Below are 13,055 nucleotides of genomic sequence, written 5' to 3'. Positions count from 1 at the left end.
CCTGCGGATCACAGACAGGAAACTACCTTAAAATCAATTTATGCGACTACAGGTGCCCTGCTCAGACCGGCAGGGGCGTCGGCATGGGTGGGTACCGCTATTGCAGCGGGGGCAGATAACTTGTCATCTGACATAGACACCCTAGATAAAGATAATATTTTGTTGACCTTGGGTCACATTAAGTACACAGCCTTATATATGAGAGAGGCTGCGAGAGATATTGGGCTGTGGGGTTCAAGAGCCAATGCCATGGCAGTTTCTGCTAGAAGATCCCTGTGGACCCGTCAATGGACAGGTGATGCGGATTCAAAGAGACATATGGAGGCTTTGCCTTTCAAAGGTGAAGTGTTATTTGGGGACGGCCTCGCGGATCTGGTTTCCACGGCTACCGCGGGTAAGTCTTCTTTTTTTCCTTAAGTTCCCCCACTGCAAAAGAAAACTCCTCAATACCAGATGCAGTCCTTTCGGGCGCATAAGTTCAAAAAGGGTCGGAGCTCTTCCTTCCTCGCCAGAGGTAGAGATAGAGGGAAAAGAACTCCAGCTACGGCTAGTTCCCAGGAACAAAAGTCCTCCCCGGCCTCTACAAAATCCACCGCATGACGCTGGGGCTCCGCTGCGGGAGTCCGCACCAGTGGGGGCACGTCTTCGGCTCTTCAGCCAAGTCTGGGTTCAGTCGGACTTGGATCCTTGGGTGGTCGATATAGTATCCCAAGGCTACAAACTGGAGTTCGAAGATGTGCCTCCACGCCAATTTTTCAAATCGGCCTGGCAAGCTTCCCCTCCAGAGAGGGGAATAAGTTTCAGCTGCCATACAAAACTGTGTCAACAGCAGGTGATTATCAAGGTTCCCCTAGTGCAACAGGGGAAAGGGTTTTATTCAACCCTATTTGTGGTTCCGAAACCGGATGGTTCGGTCAGACCAATTCTGGATCTAAAATCCCTGGACCTATATTGGAAAAGGTTCAAATTCAAGATGGAATCTCTCCGGGCGGTGATCTCCAGCCTGGAAGGGGGGGATTTTATGGTGTCACTGGACGTAAAGGTTACATACCTTCATGTTCCCATATATCCGCCTCATCAGGCGTACCCGAGATTCGCTGTACAGGATTGTCATTACCAGTTTCAGACGTTGCCGTTTGGGCTTTCCACGGCCCCAAGAATTTTCACCAAGGTAATGGCGGAAATGATGGTGCTCCTGCGCAAGCAAGGAGTCACAATTATCACATACTTGGACGATCTCCTGATAAAGGCAAAATCAAGAGATCAGTTGCTAAAAAGCATGGCTCTCTCCTTGAGAGTAATACAACAACACGGCTGGATTCTAAATCTACCAAAGTCGCAGTTGGTTCCGACAACTCGGCTGTCATTTTTGGGCATGGTTCTGGACACGAAAAAAACAACAACAAAAAAACAAAGAGGGTTTTTCTCCCAGTGGAAAAAGCCCAGGAACTCCAGAACATGGTCAAGGACCTGCTAAAACCAAAAAGTGTCAGTTCATCAATGCACTCGAGTATTGGGAAAGATGGTGGCGGCCTATGAGGCGGTTCCGTTCCGCAGGTTCCATGCAAGAACTTTTCAGTGGGACCTTCTGGACAAGTGGTCAGGGTCCCATCTACAAATGCATCGGAGGATAAGCCTGTCCCCCAGGGCCAGGGTATCTCTCTTATGGTGGCTCCAAATCAATGTGCTGGAGTTGAGGGCCATATACAACGGCCTACTACTAGCGGGGAATCTTCTTCGCAGCCTACCCATTCTGATTCAGTCAGACAACGTCACAGCCGTGGCGCATGTAAACCGCCAGGGCAGGACAAAGTGCAGAGCAGCAATGGCAGAAGCCACCAGGATTCTTCGCTGGGCGGAAAATCATGTAAGTGCTCTGTCAGCAGTCTTCTTTCTGGGAGTAGACAACTGGAAGCAGACTTCCTCAGCAGACACGATCTCCATCCAGGAGAGGGGGCTACATCAAGAGGTCTTTGCAGAGGTAACAAGTCGTTGGGGACTTTCTCTTATAGACATGATGGCGTCACGCCTCAACAAGAAGCTTCGGACGTATTGTTCCAGGTCGAGAGACCCTCAGGCAGTGGCAGTGGACGCCCTAGTGACACCGTCGGTGTTTCAGTTGGTCTATGTGTTTCTCCCACTTCCACTTATCTCAAAAGTATTGAGAATCATGAGAAAAACAAGAGTGCAGACAATTCTCATTGTCCCAGATTGGCCTCGAACGGCCTGGTATTCAGATCTTCAGGAAATGCTCAGAAGATCCGTGGCCTCTTCCTCCCAAGGAGGACCTGTTGCAACAGGGGCCCTGTGTGTTCCAAGACTTACCGCGTTTACGTTTGACGGCATAGCGGTTGAACACCAAATCCTAGCTAGGAAAGGTATTCCGGGGGAAGTCATCCCTACTCTGATCAAGGCTAGGAAGGAAGTAACGGCGAAGCATTATCACCGTATCTGGGGAAAATATGTATATTGCTGTGAAGCCAAGAATGCTCCTACGGAGGATTTTCAGCTGGGTCGTTTTCTCCACTTCCTGCAGACAGGAGTGGATATGGGCCTCAAGTTAGGCTCCATCAAGGGGCAGATTTCGGCCTTATCTATTTTCTTTCAGAAGGAATTGGCTTCTCTCCCAGAAGTCCAGACTTTTGTAAAGGGAGTGCTGCACATCCAGCCACCTTTTGTGCCCCCAGTGGCACCGTTGGACCTTAACGTGGTGTTACAGTTCCTTAAATCACACTGGTCTGAACCTCTTCAAACGGTGGACTTAAAATTTCTCACTTGGAAAGTAGTCATGTTGTTGACCTTGGCATCTGCAGGGCAGGTGTCCGAATTGGCGGCTTTGTCTCACAAGAGCCCGTATCTGATTTTCCATGTGGATCGGGCGGAGTTAAGAACTCGCCCTCAGTTTCTACTTTAGGTGGTTTCGTCATTTCATATGAACCAACCTATTGTGGTGCCTGTGACTACGGGTGACTTGGAGAATTCCAAGTCGCTTGATGTAGTCAGGGCCTTAAAAATTTATGTAGCCAGGACGGCTAGAGTTAGAACAACAGAGGCACTGTTTGTCCTGTATGCAGCCAACGAGGTTGGCGCTCCTGCTTCAAGGCAGACTATTGCTCGCTGGATTTGTAATACGATTCAGCAGGCTCATGCTACGGCTGGATTGCCGTTAACAAATTCGAAAAAGGCCCATTCCACTAGGAAGGTGGGCTCTTCTTGGGCAGCTGCCCGAGGTGTCTCGGCACTACAGCTTTGCTGAGCAGCTACTTGGTCGGGTTCAAACACTTTTGCAAAACTCTACAAGTTTGATACCCTGGCTGATGAGGCCCTGTTGTTGGCTCAATCGGTGCTGCAGAGTCATCCGCACTCTCCCTTTGGTATAATCCCCATGGTCCTTACGGAGTCCCCAGCATCCTCTAGGACGTAAGAGAAAATAAGATTTTAAACCTACCGGTAAATCTTTTTCTCCTAGTCCGTAAAGGATGCTGGGCGCCCGTCCCGGTATGGACAAATTCTGCAAGGCTTGTATATAGTTGTTGCTGACATAAGGGTTATGTTACAGTTGAGATCAGTCTTTGGCTGATGCTGTTTGGTTCATACTGTTAACTGGTTTGGTTCATTCCATGTTGTACGGTATGTATGGTGTGGGCTGGTATGTATCTTGCCCTTAGATTAACAAAAATCCTTTCCTCGTACTGTCAGTCTCCTCTGGGCACAGTCCTAACTGGGGTCTGGAGGAGGGGCATAGAGGGAGGAGCCAGTGCACACCCATTCTAAAGTCTTTACAGTGCCCATGTCTCCTGCGGAGCCGTCTATACCCCATGGTCCTTACGGAGTCCCCAGCATCCTCTACGGACTAGGAGAAAAAGATTTACCGGTAGGTTTAAAATCTTATTATTTCATCCATTGGCAACTTCCCAGGACCGAGATGTTCTTGCTCTGTTAAACGTAGTCCGAGCCCTGTGGGCGTTCCTTCCTCTATCCTCCGCACAGTTTCTCTGCTTTTTCTTTGTGACGCGCAGAAACATGGTTGGCCTGCTCCTAAGTGGCCAATTGCGCATTGGTTTCTTTCCGTCCTAACTTACGCTTGTTCCAGTGTGAATTGACCAACACAAGACTTGGTGTCGGTGCATTTTTTAGTGTGGTGGTGACCTCCTGGTGGCGTGGATTGGGGGTCTATTCATGAAGCAGTGAAAAGTGGCAACCAATCAGCTGCTATTTACAATTGTATAGTAAGCAAATTATAAATGTTACTTCAATTCTGATTGGTTGCCATGGGCAACTTCTCTACTGGCTCTATTCTCCATACTTTTCACTGCTTCATGAATAGACCCTTTGGTGCTTCCGTGGAATAGGACTGCTACCTAGTCCTCAGTTCATACGTTCTCTCATTTTTCTCATTTTCCTGTTTTTGCCTCCGTCAACGCCAACATTTAGGGGCATAAAGTTCTTCGGTCAGGCAGCCTGAGTGTTCACTCCACTGGGGGTGGCTGTTGAACGTCCCATGGTCCAATGTCCTTCGGACTGGATAAAAGAAAAAAAAAAAAAAAAGGATTTTTTGTACTAACCGTTGAATCATTTATTCTGAATCCAGCTAGGGCATACTGTGTCCCTTACACTCAGTCGTGCAGTGTTTTATCTTGACAGTCTGTTTCCATACTGTTCTCTTTTTGTGTTTTGACTGTTCAACTGGGTTACTGCTTCTCCTTATTGGGCTCTCTTAAAGCTGTACTGGCATGCTGGGGATTGCAGAGCGCAGGAGTTTATGCTTAAAGCTACAGTTTTAATTTAATTTAGTGCCAGTTTCTGTAGTCCCAATCTACTACCACAAGGTCCTGTCTCCTCCAGCCAGATTCAGAGAAAAGGTTTCAACAGGAAATAGCAAAATTCCCCCTTTTTTTCTTATATTTGCATAAGCTCCTGTTGTATTAAGTAAAAATAATCAGTTTTACCTCATTTAGTTTTGGACATCTTCAACATCAAACATGGCTTATTTCGTCAAGAGTCTTACACACATAATATATTCACGGGGTGTACTGAATATGAGAATTCCTCATTCCTGTTGCTTGCCTGTAATCCAAGAATGGGGAACCTTCGGCCCTCCAGCTGTTGTTGAACTACACATACCAGCATGCCTTACTACAGTTTTGCTCTTTGGCCATGCTAAAACTGTTGCAGGGTATGCTGGGATGTGTAGTTCAACAGCAGCTGGAGGGCCGAAGGTTCCCCATCCCTGCTGTAATCCATCCTAACCTACCCACCTCCCCATTTCTACAACTCAAAGTTGATTACTCTATCATTGATAAGTCCGTTAATACACGGTGCTGGATCTTTGAGATACAAATAATAAGGGTAGAGAAGCCACAGGTAACTTTCTTAGCTGTTTGTGAATGAATTTATCAGTCTACCCGGCTGTTTTCATTTGTCAGTTGTAAATTTATGTTAAATAATAGAAATCCCAAAACGTTTCTGTAACAGGTATCAACCTATTAGACATGTACCTTCCTTAGTCTTACTTGCACTGGTTTAAGCCAAGCTAGTACGTTGGTATGTGTTGTAATAGGCGTTTATATGTTGCTTTGCAAAAACAGCATTTTGGCAGCTTGTTGTTTACTTGTAAACAGAATAAAACATAATTGAATTCAGTGCTCTATAGCCTAATTAAACTCTGTTTTTTCAATTCACTTTAAATTTGATTTCTACAACAGACTGGTCCTTTCATTTTTTTCTTTCTTTTTTTTTCATTTTTTTTTTTTAAATATGTTGTCCACAAAGAAAGTGTGTACAATATCAGTAAGCATTGTGTGTGACATTCCAGGAACTTCACACAAGTGAAAAGACCAAGCTGATAACCCAACTGAGGGATGCCAAGAATTTAGTTGAACAGCTGGAGCAAGATAAGGTAATTATTCATCTCTGATATGTCAGCACAACTTCACTTGATATTACCAGGGATCATAGTGATGTATACTCTCTTAGCACCTTTTTCCAGTTACACCATCTTTTTGTTAATTACTATAAACTCTGTAAAGTCATATTGATCATAATAGCTCATTCAGTTATACTACTCTCCATTCAGTTTCACTGCCAGCTGTCTAAATATGAGCGTAGATGGCGTGGTGAGCCATGTCTTCTGTGTTGGGCTGGAGCGATCAGCCCACACAGGGAAGAAAATAGGTGTGACCATAGCTAGGCATGCAGAGTGTAAATAGTCCAAGGTACTGAGCAGTCAAGTTAGCCTGCTGCCTGTGTATTCAGTCCAGGTGGGCTTGTGGTAGCCATTCAGGCTACTGTGGCAGCTGAAGAGCCTAGCCAGGAATCCAGACTGCAAGTGGCAGGGAAGGCCACCAATCTCTGTGACTGGGCTTATGTTGCGGAAAAGAAGTCAGGCCAATGGGCCTAGACAAAACAATACAATTAGATACACAGGATCACAAGGGAGCGCTAAACTTCATTGGTCAAAAGACAATTTATTCTAAGAATATTATTATTAAAATCAATATAATCTATAATAAATTACACCATATAATACCACTGCATACTTAACAGTCCATATTGCCACCAATAAATGTTCTACAGATAATATGCAATTGGAGATCCGGTACAGGATATTAAGCACAACCAAGTGCTATTTGTAACTCCAAAGGAAGGCTAGTTATTATACTGCTGGTGTGCTGATGTATGTTAAAAATGCAGTTCAGCCAATACTGTGTGGATGCGGCTCACACAAAGCTTTTGGGAGCCCGCCGGACCAACGCTTTCAAATACCCTCCCCACCGCCAAGCAAAGTCTCACCGCTGCCGCTTGTATGTTTCAGCAAGGCCGGCTTTTGATGTAAAGGTCCGATGATGCGGGATGATTGCGTCGGTATCCGCGGGGAACACACCAACAAGTGCATTATCTGATCCTGTCGCTCACGATGCAACCAGTCCGATACAGGTTGTTAAAATAAAATCATTTTGGATAGGTTTAATACATGTTCTTCACTTAATTCACTCATTAGAAAAACTACGTCAATTTCTGAGCGTTTTTTTTGTCAGTTAAGTGGTTAAAAAGGGCAAGAGGTGCCTTACCTGTGAGAGACGGGACTGAAACTTAAGTCAGACTGTAATGCAGACTAGCTGTCCATTTTGGAGATAGACGAAGAAGTGAGCTTGTGCCCTTAATGAGGGCTAGGTTATTTGTTGTTTTTCATTCATGCTGAAGGCTGACAGTAAAAGCTCCATTTGTTTCACATGTACCTGAAGAGCTGTGTGTAGATCCTGGTTAAGGCACCCAAAACACTGCACCACTAAGCCCTCTACCAAGCTCATTACCACAGATTTGTCACACAGGAACACTATATTGGTAAATATGTGGAACTGGAAGAGGAATCATGCATTTAAGTTTCTGCATGGTTTTACCTTTTTACTATTTTATTTATGTATATTAGAGGTTTCTCTGTAGAACGTGACACCAGTCATGGAATGGGGTTATTTATCATTGCAACAGTATGGAAACGCCAGCAATGGTACCTCAGCTCCACCCGGACTCACAGGTTTTAGCATGCATCCCTAAGGATCTGCAAACAAAAATATTCAAGCTTGGACTGCATGTGCGGCTTAAGCCCACCTAGTCACAATGCAAGCTGACTCGCAGCTAATTTAATGTATCTATAAGTTGTCTAAATTCTGGCCATACCTAGGTAGACCTCATTCATCCATCCATCATATAAGTACACACTGAAGCTCATTACCATACAGAAAGAATACTCGTGCTGTGCCTAGATTTATTATGCAGTGACAACATCTTCATGTTCGTTTTCAAAGTTAGGTATGTCCCAATGTGAAGTTCTAAGTACATGACAAACAGTGGAATGTGAATGATTTATATATTCTGTACAGGGGATGGTCATTGCAGAGACAAAGAGGCAGATGCATGAAGCGATGATGATGAAGGAAGAGGAGGTTTCTCAGCTTCGTACACGGGTCAAGCAGTTAACTACAAAATGCGATCAACTACAAGAGCAGAAAGAGAAATCGGAGAAAGCTGGTAAGAAGGGTTTTTTGTTTTTTATACGGGGTCCCAGTAGGTCTGATTATATAAGAAAATAGGCTTACATTTAAGTTTGTGTAGCAGAGTGAGGACACAAGACTGATGGTTTGGAGGCTAGGGGAAAGTTGTGAGTGAGGTAGAGACAGAATTTCTTACAGGGGGTGCAACCTGAAAAAGTCCTCTACCTTGGAGTGGGAGTAGGTAATGAGTGTGGAGATATTTTAAACAAGTATATAGAAATATATTGTTTCAGTTTATGGTTAGTTACATTAGTTGAAGTATTTTATATTTGATTCTGTAAATCTTAGGTTAGCAGTGCAGGTAGTGACAGTGCGGAGGGGCAGTAGAATTCCTTTTTACAAGAAACATTAGTGGAGCTGCTGCATTCAAAATAGAAATTCTTGTTTGGGAAGACCAGTAAGTAGGGGAACCTAATAGTTAATGTGGGAAATAGTTCATACACTCACTAACGTTTTTGCAGTGTTTTATGTGAGAAAAGGGGATTTTTGTCTTACCTGTAAAATCCTTTTTTCTGAAGCCATGGTGGACACTGGGACTGTGGGGTATGGTAATCAGGAGCACTGCAGGCACCAAGGAGTTCGTCTTGCAGAGTGCAGCAGAGGCTCCTCTTCCCCTATACCCCACCTGCTCATGGGAGGATCAGTTTTTAACTTAACAAGCCTCAAGAACAGGTACAGGAGAGAACACACAAACACACAGATACTGCCCCGGTCAAAAGAACCGTGGCACCATGGGCCAGTTTAAAGGGCCCCTCACAAAAAAAGTGAGTGTGAGGGTGGGCGCCCAGTGTGCGTGGGGCACACTGGGCACCCACCCTCACACTCGCTTTTTTTGTGAGGGGCCCTTTAAACTGGCCCATGGTGCCACGGTCTGTTGGCCCTTTTTGGGCGGGTTGCCATGGGGCTTCTGTTACGTGGCTTTGCAGGGCGACTATGTGGTCATCTGCCCACAATTTCCTCACATTTTCTAAAATGACTCCATCGCCTCGCCCGATGTGGCCTTTGGGCATTAGGTCCTCAGTGCAGCTGAGGAGGGTTCCCGCCCGTACAGCTCTGGGACGCCCCACAGTCCCAGTGTCCACGTAGGCTGAATGAAAAAGGATGATTTCTGTCTTACCTGTAAAATCCTTTTTCTGAAGCTGTGGGAGCTTCAGAAAAAGGATTTTACAGGTAAGACAGAAATCATCCTTTTTCATTCAGCCTACGTGGACACTGGGACTGTGGGGCGTCCCAGAGCTGTACGGGCGGGAACCCTCCTCAGCTGCACTGAGGACCTAATGCCCAAAGGCCACATCGGGCGAGGCGATGGAGTCATTTTAGAAAATGTGAGGAAATTGTGGGCAGATGACCACATAGTCGCCCTGCAAAGCCACGTAACAGAAGCCCCATGGCAATCCGCCCAAAAAGGGCCAACAGACCGCATAGAGAGAGCCTTTACAGACACCGGAAATTACCTACCAGCTAGCAGACAAGCCTGGCAAATGGCAATGCAAATCTAATGTGCCAAAGCTTGTGTAGAGGCTGGCCAGCCTCGCATATGGATATCAGAAAGGACAAAGAGGAGTCCGATTTGCGGAAGGACTATGTTCTGCATCCATAAGTCCGGGAGGACACGCACAACATCCAAGGCGACAAAAGAGGCATCCGGGTCAGCCACCGCGGAAGGAGACAAGGATGCAACCACAATCGCCAGAGTAATGTGGAACCTGGAAAACACCATGCTGTAGGGAGGTAATCCATTCTAGGGCGTAGAACTTGCCGGTTGGAGTGGAAAACAAGGAATGGGGACCGGAGAGAGAAGCATCCAAGTGGGAAACCCGACATGCTGAGGCAATGGCCAACATGAAAACAATCTTGTAAGTGAGCCAATGCAGATCAACAGAGTCCAGGGGCTCTAATGGAGCACGCCAAAGCATTCGGAGGACCGAGGATTAGTCCCATGGATGTACAGGAGGGACAAAGGGAGGCTGTAATTGCATCACCTCCTGTAGGAAGGTATAAACTGATGAAGAAACAGCCTCCTTTCTCTAGAAAAGCACTGATACACCTGCACCTTTAAGGGAGGCCTAAACCCTAGACACCAGATATATCAATGGATTGAAGCTTCAGGTGGTACACCACTAAAAGTACCGCCACACCCTATCATATATGCAAGTAGAAGGAGGTGTCCTGGCTGATAGCAGTGGATGATGGAATCAGAGAAGCCACGGGCCCTTGAGACCGACCTCTCAACAGCTACCCCGACAAGCTGGTCGGGTGAAGAAATGGTCCCGGGACAGTAGATCCGGACAAAGAGGTGGGTGTAATGGAGGCCCTATGGATAGACAGCGGAGATCTGTGTACCAGGCCTATTTCGGCAAATCCGGGGTAACATCGGGAGGTTCAGAACTCTTGGTATATACCTTTTATAAAAGGCCAGGGAGCTACCAGAGCGTCCACCAGAAACGCGTTCAAATCCTGGTTATTGATCTATACAGAGGAAGATTGTGATTTTGATGGAAGGCAATCAAATCTATGTATGGACCCCAGCGAGCCACAAGAAAGTTGAACACTGCCGAGTGGAGGGACCACTCTCCTTAATGGATGGCTTGTCAGCCAAGGAAATCCGTTTCCCAATTGTGGACTCCGGGAATGTAGACTGTGGACAGGGCTGGCAGGAAACGATCCGCCCACTGGAAAATGGTACCGACTACCTGCATGGTGGCACGACTGCTGGTGCCACCCTGATGGCTGATGTATGCAACAGCTGTTTCATTGTCCGATTTGTATCCTCACCGGGTTAGCGTGCATGAGTGGATCCACTTGGCAGAACGCACCGTAGATTATTCAAAGTTCCAGGACATTGATAGAGTCGTCTCCCGGGCTGATTGTTGTCCCTGAAAAGAGAGGCTCCCCTTGACCGCGCCCCCCCCCCCCTTCCCTTCCTCGGAAGCTGATGTCCGTGGTAAGAATGACCTGGAACAGGAATGGGCGCCCTTTGTTCAGATGGGAAGACTGGAGCCACCACAGGAGTGAGACACTGGTTTCTCTGAGATGGAAATAAGGCAGGACTTGAAATGGAGGTGGAGCCGTTCGAGCTGCAGCGGTTTGGAGAGGAACTAGGTTTACTCCACCATATCAAAACAGACCATCTTGCCCAAATTTGAATGTAAATGCTGTGATGCATGAAGAAAGTCCTGAGGAAATCCAGATATCCCAACACCATGTTCGTGGGTAGAAACAATTGTCGTACTCTGTAGTACAGGGTTGACCCTAGATGAAGCATGGACTGGGATATGGTCAGACTGGCCTTGTGCCAGTTGATCAGCCAGCCATATGAATGTAAAAGTTCCAGAGTGACCTGTAGATGTTGTTGCAAGATAACCCGAGATTGCGCCAGACTGGGAAGGGCGTCCAGGTATGGGGAAAAAACAACGGACTCCCTGCAGGCCTAGCTGGGCTGCTTTGACTTTAGTGAAGACTCTCAACTGCACCAAGAGTCTTCACTAAAGTCAAAGCAGCCCAGCTAGGCCTGCAGGGAGTCCGTTGTTTTTCGCCCATACCTGGACGCCCTTCTCAGTCTGGCTCAATCTCGGGTTGTCTTGCAACAACATCTACAGGTCACTCTGGAACTTTTACATTCACATGGCTGGCTGGCTGGCTGATCAACTGGCACAAGGCCAGTCTGACCACATCCCAGTTGATGCTTCATGCAATGACCTATACAGTGGCATTATTACTTCTTTCTTTCTGCTGCTGATTCCTCTCCCTATGCAACCAAGCAAGCACCTGACTAGCCTTCCTCATTGCTTTGAGGAGGTGGTACTGGGGACTCATCCTTTGAGGAGAGGGAACTGGAATAATGACCCCCGCTGCCAGTAGGAAAAGGATAGAAGATTGAAAAGCGGCGACCTTGTCGACATCCACTGTCAGCTTAGTGTTAAAAACCTGAAGAGGCGGTCACTCCAAAAAGGTGAGGGCGTATCCTTTGGATACCATGCCTGACACCCAGGATTTGGACATGGAGTCTAGCCAGACGTTGGCAAATTGGAGAAACTGACCAGCCGCCCTGGAAGAGCCCAGGTGGGTTCCCTGAGTGTCATGCCGTAGGTTTGTTACCCTATTTGTGGGTCCTATGGCGACCAACCCAGAACAGACGACCTGTGGACTAGGCTGGTCGGATGAGGATCCCTGTGCAAAGGAGGAGGGCTGTCCTCTCACCTCTGCCCTCTTTCCTCTGCCAGTGTCCCTGATGTTGTCTACAAGGCAGAGTAAGTCAGAACATTGAGTCCCGGGCTGGAGACCCTCAGCTAGGGCATCTGCCCAGCTTCCTATGGCCAAAGAAATCCAGGCTGAAGACGAGGCTGGATAACTATCTGCACCTGCGTTGGTGAATATTGTCAAGGGACTGCCCCAACTTCTTGTTAGTTGGATTCCTCAAAGATGTGACATCAAGAATAGCAAGGGAGGTTGACTTGATCAACCTAGTAATGTGTCCACGTCAGGTGGTGTCTCCCATTGTTTTGGTTTTTTTTAATCCCCTTCCAGCATCGGCTAGAAGGAAGATGCGGCGGGACCCCAAAAATATTATTTGGGTGCGACAAGGGTTCCTTAAAGCTCTCCTTTAAATTAGATGAGGGTGGAAACAATTCAGGATCCTCCTTCTTCCTTTTGAAGAAGGGGGCCTCAGTGGCAGGTTGCATATCAGCATCCATAACATGTCGCTGTAAATGGCCTGCGTCAGGTGTTCTTCCTGAGGAGAGAGTGTATCCTCCTCAGTAGGTTGTGAGGAGATGTCCTCATCCAGGGAGGCAACTGATTGGGATTTCTCCCAACAGTGAGAGCAGAGATGACTCTCGTCTGGACTTCTGACACGCGGGTGTGGAACCCAGAACCTGTTGCAGGGAACTGGAATGTTCCAATCCCTGCACAGATTGTAAAAAGCCATGTACCCACGCAGGCTGTATTTCGGGTCGCTGTGGGATATGAGGCTGTGGCTCTGTGGGGGAGACTGACCCAGATGGT

General features: G+C 47.0%; 1 protein-coding gene across 8 annotated transcripts in view; it reads left to right on the top strand.

The window, feature by feature from the left end:
- GOLGA4 (golgin A4) overlaps window positions 1–13,055 on the top strand; it is a 347,782-nt gene that overhangs the window by 168,498 nt on the left and 166,229 nt on the right. For all 8 annotated transcript variants that reach the window (XM_063922581.1, XM_063922575.1, XM_063922574.1 and 5 more), the window contains 2 exons: window positions 5,816–5,899; window positions 7,881–8,028. In XM_063922581.1, the coding sequence (XP_063778651.1) occupies window positions 5,816–5,899; window positions 7,881–8,028 (232 nt within the window). The remainder of the gene's footprint in view (window positions 1–5,815; window positions 5,900–7,880; window positions 8,029–13,055) is intronic.

This window comes from Pseudophryne corroboree, chromosome 5, assembly GCF_028390025.1.
Source record: "Pseudophryne corroboree isolate aPseCor3 chromosome 5, aPseCor3.hap2, whole genome shotgun sequence".
Lineage (NCBI taxonomy): Eukaryota > Metazoa > Chordata > Amphibia > Anura > Myobatrachidae > Pseudophryne > Pseudophryne corroboree.
Note: the sequence above shows the minus strand (reverse complement) of the source record. Positions and strands in the feature narration are given on the sequence as shown.